The sequence below is a fragment of the Acanthochromis polyacanthus genome, chromosome 11 (assembly GCF_021347895.1).
Source record: "Acanthochromis polyacanthus isolate Apoly-LR-REF ecotype Palm Island chromosome 11, KAUST_Apoly_ChrSc, whole genome shotgun sequence".
In the NCBI taxonomy this organism is placed as follows: domain Eukaryota; kingdom Metazoa; phylum Chordata; class Actinopteri; family Pomacentridae; genus Acanthochromis; species Acanthochromis polyacanthus.
In genome coordinates this window covers 1,674,960-1,680,959 of record NC_067123.1, presented here as the reverse complement: position 1 = coordinate 1,680,959, position 6,000 = coordinate 1,674,960, and the positions used below count along the sequence as shown (strand labels likewise).

The 6,000-nt window shown below is 38.4% G+C and overlaps 1 protein-coding gene across 1 annotated transcript in view; it reads left to right on the top strand.

Moving 5' to 3' along the window:
• Positions 1 to 381: 381 nt before the first annotated feature.
• The window catches only part of ago4 (argonaute RISC component 4), a 40,315-nt gene continuing 34,696 nt past the window's right edge, over positions 382 to 6,000 (top strand). The window contains 2 exon segments of the mRNA XM_051955921.1: positions 382 to 442; positions 444 to 503. Coding sequence (XP_051811881.1) covers positions 398 to 442; positions 444 to 503 — 105 coding nt within the window. The 5' untranslated portion in view covers positions 382 to 397.

The following is a 6,000-nucleotide window of genomic DNA, read 5'->3' as shown; positions in this document are numbered from 1 at the left end:
AGTTTATTTTGGTGAATTTAAGAGAGAGTCATAGAATTCCAGAATTTGGTCATTTTGGGGTAATTTTCCAGCTTTTGTTAATTTAGTGTCAGTTTTTCCAGAGCTCAGATGTTTCTCCTCCTAAATGTCCTGCTTCTATCTGCTGGACTGATGAAGTTCTGAAAAAGTCCATTAAAAGTGATAAATGTGGAGCCACCCTCTGTGGCTCTGAAAGACCTGGATCTCTGCATGGCTTCATTAAATATAAAGAAGTTATTGTAGATTAAGAACCAGCTGGACTGTGAAACCTTTGTCAGATTTTAAAACCAGTCTGTGCCAACCTGAGGAACTTTATGTTCTGGTAGAAACGTCTGTCTGACTGCTGGTTCTTCTGTGTTACAGGGAGGTGGTGGACACCATGGTGCGGCACTTCAAGATGCAGATCTTTGGAGACCGACAGCCGGGGTTACGACGGGAAGAGGAACATGTACACAGCACACCCACTGCGATAGGGAGGGGACCGGGTGGGTGTTCCAGGAACACAGTCCTACGTTTGTTTGGCCATCTGCTCGTTGTAGAGGAGATTCACTGATCGTGTTTTAAGAAGGGAAGCAGCGGCGTAACTGGATTAGTCTGAAGCAGAGTAGATGTTATGGCTGCTGAGGTGGATGTCCAGGAAGCCCTGTTTAGATCTGTCTGTTTTACTGTTTAACCCTCACAAGTCCTACCACTTACCTCACGTTTTGTTTTATTCACTGTGGCATCATTTTCCACTGCAAGCTAAAGTCCTGCAGCTCTGTGGAAACAGAACAGCCACGAAGGAGAGAGGGAGCTCAAAAACATGACGCAGAAGATGTCCTGAGTGGACTGAAACTGTCTGATTTGTCACAAAGAATGGTTCAGAATGACCTTGAAAATGTGTCTGATCGTCACAAAGAATGCGGTTCAGAATGAATGAAAATGTGTCTGATGTCACAAAGAATGGTCTGCAGCAATGAATGAAAATGATGTCTATGTTCACAAAGAATGGTTCAGAATGACTGAATTGTCTGATGGTCACAAAGAGATGGTGGCAACATGAATGAAAATGTGTCCTGGATGTCCACAAAAGGGACTAAATGGTTCAAAGAATGTCAATGAAGTGACAAACTGTCTGATGTCAACAAGATGGTTCAGAATGAAATGAAAATGTCTGATGTCACAAAGAATGGTTCAGAATGAATGAAAACGTGTCTGATGTCACAAAGAATGGTTCAGAATGAATGAAAACGTGTCTGATGTCACAAAGAATGGTTCAGAATGAATGAAAACGTGTCTGATGTCACAAAGAATGGTTCAGAATGAATGAAAACGTGTCTGATGTCACAAAGAATGGTTCAGAATGAATGAAAACGTGTCTGATGTCACAAAGAATGGTTCAGAATGAATGAAAACGTGTCTGATGTCACAAAGAATGGTTCAGAATGAATGAAAACGTGTCTGATGTCACAAAGAATGGTTCAGAATGAATGAAAACGTGTCTGATGTCACAAAGAATGGTTCAGAATGAATGAAAACGTGTCTGATGTCACAAAGAATGGTTCAGAATGACTGAAAACGTGTCTGATGTCACAAAGAATGGTTCAGAATGAATGAAAACGTGTCTGATGTCACAAAGAATGGTTCAGAATGAATGAAAAGTGTCTGAATGGTTCAGAATGAGGTGAAAACCGTGTCCTGTGCAGAAAGAATGGTTCAGAATGAATGAAAATGTGTCTGTCACAAAGAATGGTTCAGAATGACTGAAAACGTGTCTGATGTCACAAAGGAATGGTTCAGAATGAATGAAACGTGTCTGATGTCACAAAGAATGGTCAGAATGAATGAAAACGTGTCTGATGTCACAAAGAATGGTTCAGAATGATGAAAACGTGTCTGATGTCACAAAGAATGCGTTCAGAATGAATGAAAACGTGTCTGATTCACAAAGAATGGTTCAGAATGAATGAAAATGTGTCTGATGTCACAAAGAATGGTTCAGAATGACTGAAAACGTGTCTGATGTCACAAAGAATGGTTCAGAATGACTGAAACGTGTCTGATGTCACAAAGAATGGTTCAGAATGAATGAAAACGTGTCTGATGCACAAAGAATGGTTCAGAATGAATGAAAACGTGTCTGATGTCACAAAGAATGGTTCAGAATGAATGAAAACGTGTCTGATGTCACAAAGAATGGTTCAGAATGAATGAAAACTGTGTCTGATGTACAAAGAATGGTTCAGAATGAATGAAACGTGTCTGATGTCACAAAGAATGGTTCAGAATGATGAAAACGTGTCTGATGTCCACAAAGAATGGTTCAGAATGAATGAAAATGTGTCTGATGTCACAAAGAATGGTTCAGAATGAATGAAAATGTGTCTGATGTCACAAAGAATGGTTCAGAATGAATGAAAACGTGTCTGATGTCACAAAGAATGGTTTCAGAATGAATGAAAATGTGTCTGATGTCACAAAGAATGGTTCAGAATGAATGAAAACGTGGTCTGATGTCACAAAGAATGGTTCAGAATGACTGAAAACGTGTTCTGATGTCACAAAGAATGGTTCAGAATGAATGAAAACGTGTCTGATGTCACAAAGAATGGTTCAGAATGAATGAAAACGTGTCTGATGTCACAAAGAATGGTTTCAGAATGACTGAAAACGTGTCTGATGTCACAAAGAATGGTTCAGAATGACTGAAAACGTGTCTGATGTCACAAAGAATGGTTCAGAATGACTGAAAACGTGTCTGATGTCACAAAGAATGGTTCAGAATGAATGAAAACGTGTCTGATGTCACAAAGAATGGTTCAGAATGAATGAAAACGTGTCTGATGTCACAAAGAATGGTTCAGAATGAATGAAAATGTGTCTGATGTCACAAAGAATGGTTCAGAATGAATGAAAACGTGTCTGATGTCACAAAGAATGGTTCAGAATGACTGAAAACGTGTCTGATGTCACAAGAATGGTTCAGAATGACTGAAAACGTGTCTGATGTCACAACGAATGGTTCAGAATGAATGAAAACGTGTCTGATGTCACAAAGAATGGTTCAGAATGAATGAAAACGTGTCTGATGTCACAAAGAATGGTTCAGAATGAATGAAAATGTGTCTGATGTCACAAAGAATGGTTCAGAATGAATGAAAACGTGTCTGATGTCACAAAGAATGGTTCAGAATGAATGAAAACGTGTCTGATGTCACAAAGAATGGTTCAGAATGACTGAAAACGTGTCTGATGTCACAAAGAATGGTTCAGAATGAATGAAAACGTGTCTGATGTCACAAAGAATGGTTCAGAATGACTGAAAACGTGTCTGATGTCACAAAGAATGGTTCAGAATGACTGAAAACGTGTCTGATGTCACAAAGAATGGTTCAGAATGACTGAAACGTGTCTGATGTCACAAAGAATGGTTCAGAATGAATGAAAACGTGTCTGATGTCACAAAGAATGGTTCAGAATGAATGAAAACGTGTCTGATGTCACAAAGAATGGTTCAGAATGACTGAAAACGTGTCTGATGTCACAAAGAATGGTTCAGAATGAATGAAAACGTGTCTGATGTCACAAAGAATGGTTCAGAATGAATGAAAACGTGTCTGATGTCACAAAGAATGGTTCAGAATGAATGAAAACGTGTCTGATGTCACAAAGAATGGTTCAGAATGACTGAAAACGTGTCTGATGTCACAAAGAATGGTTCAGAATGAATGAAAACGTGTCTGATGTCACAAAGAATGGTTCAGAATGAATGAAAACGTGTCTGATGTCACAAAGAATGGTTCAGAATGAATGAAAACGTGTCTGATGTCACAAAAGAATGGTTCAGAATGAATGAAAACGTGTCTGATGTCACAAAGAATGGTTCAGAATGACTGAAAACGTGTCTGATGTCACAAAGAATGGTTCAGAATGACTGAAAACGTGTCTGATGTCACAAAGAATGGTTCAGAATGACTGAAAACGTGTCTGATGTCACAAAGAATGGTTCAGAATGACTGAAAACGTGTCTGATGTCACAAGGAATGGTTCAGAATGAATGAAAATGTGTCTGATGTCACAAAGAATGGTTCAGAATGACTGAAAACGTGTCTGATGTCACAAAGAATGGTTCAGAATGAATGAAAACGTGTCTGATGTCACAAAGAATGGTTCAGAATGACTGAAAACGTGTCTGATGTCACAAAGAATGGTTCAGAATGACTGAAAACGTGTCTGATGTCACAAAGAATGGTTCAGAATGACTGAAAACGTGTCTGATGTCACAAAGAATGGTTCAGAATGAATGAAAACGTGTCTGATGTCACAAAGAATGGTTCAGAATGACTGAAAACGTGTCTGATGTCACAAAGAATGGTTCAGAATGACTGAAAACGTGTCTGATGTCACAAAGAATGGTTCAGAATGAATGAAAACGTGTCTGATGTCACAAAGAATGGTTCAGAATGAATGAAAATGTGTCTGATGTCACAAAGAATGGTTCAGAATGACTGAAAACGTGTCTGATGTCACAAAGAATGGTTCAGAATGACTGAAAACGTGTCTGATGTCACAAAGAATGGTTCAGAATGACTGAAAACGTGTCTGATGTCACAAAGAATGGTTCAGAATGACTGAAAACGTGTCTGATGTCACAAGGAATGGTTCAGAATGAATGAAAATGTGTCTGATGTCACAAAGAATGGTTCAGAATGACTGAAACGTGTCTGATGTCACAAAGAATGGTTCAGAATGAATGAAAACGTGTCTGATGTCACAAAGAATGGTTCAGAATGACTGAAAACGTGTCTGATGTCACAAAGAATGGTTCAGAATGACTGAAAACGTGTCTGATGTCACAAAGAATGGTTCAGAATGAATGAAAATGTGTCTGATGTCACAAAGAATGGTTCAGAATGAATGAAAACGTGTCTGATGTCACAAAGAATGGTTCAGAATGAATGAAAACGTGTCTGATGTCACAAAGAATGGTTCAGAATGACTGAAAACGTGTCTGATGTCACAAAGAATGGTTCAGAATGACTGAAAACGTGTCTGATGTCACAAAGAATGGTTCAGAATGACTGAAAACGTGTCTGATGTCACAAAGAATGGTTCAGAATGAATGAAAACGTGTCTGATGTCACAAAGAATGGTTCAGAATGACTGAAAACGTGTCTGATGTCACAAAGAATGGTTCAGAATGACTGAAAATGTGTCTGATGTCACAAAGAATGGTTCAGAATGACTGAAAACGTGTCTGATGTCACAAAGAATGGTTCAGAATGACTGAAAACGTGTCTGATGTCACAAAGAATGGTTCAGAATGAATGAAAACGTGTCTGATGTCACAAAGAATGGTTCAGAATGAATGAAACGTGTCTGATGTCACAAAGAATGGTTCAGAATGACTGAAAACGTGTCTGATGTCACAAAGAATGGTTCAGAATGACTGAAAACGTGTCTGATGTCACAAAGAATGGTTCAGAATGAATGAAAATGTGTCTGATGTCACAAAGAATGGTTCAGAATGAATGAAACGTGTCTGATGTCACAAAGAATGGTTCAGAATGAATGAAAACGTGTCTGATGTCACAAAGAATGGTTCAGAATGACTGAAAACGTGTCTGATGTCACAAAGAATGGTTCAGAATGAATGAAAACGTGTCTGATGTCACAAAGAATGGTTCAGAATGAATGAAAACGTGTCTGATGTCAAAAAGAATGGTTCAGAATGACTGAAAACGTGTCCAGAATGAATGAAAACGTGTCTGATGTCACAAAGAATGGTTCAGAATGACTGAAAACGTGTCTGATGTCACAAAGAATGGTTCAGAATGAATGAAAACGTGTCTGATGTCACAAAGAATGGTTCAGAATGAATGAAAATGTGTCTAAGGAGATAAAACTTGTCCAAAAGGAACCAACATTTGTCCAGAATGACACAGAAATAGTCAGAAACAACTTGAAAAATGTCCAAAATTATTTTTAAGTTCTTTCCAAATT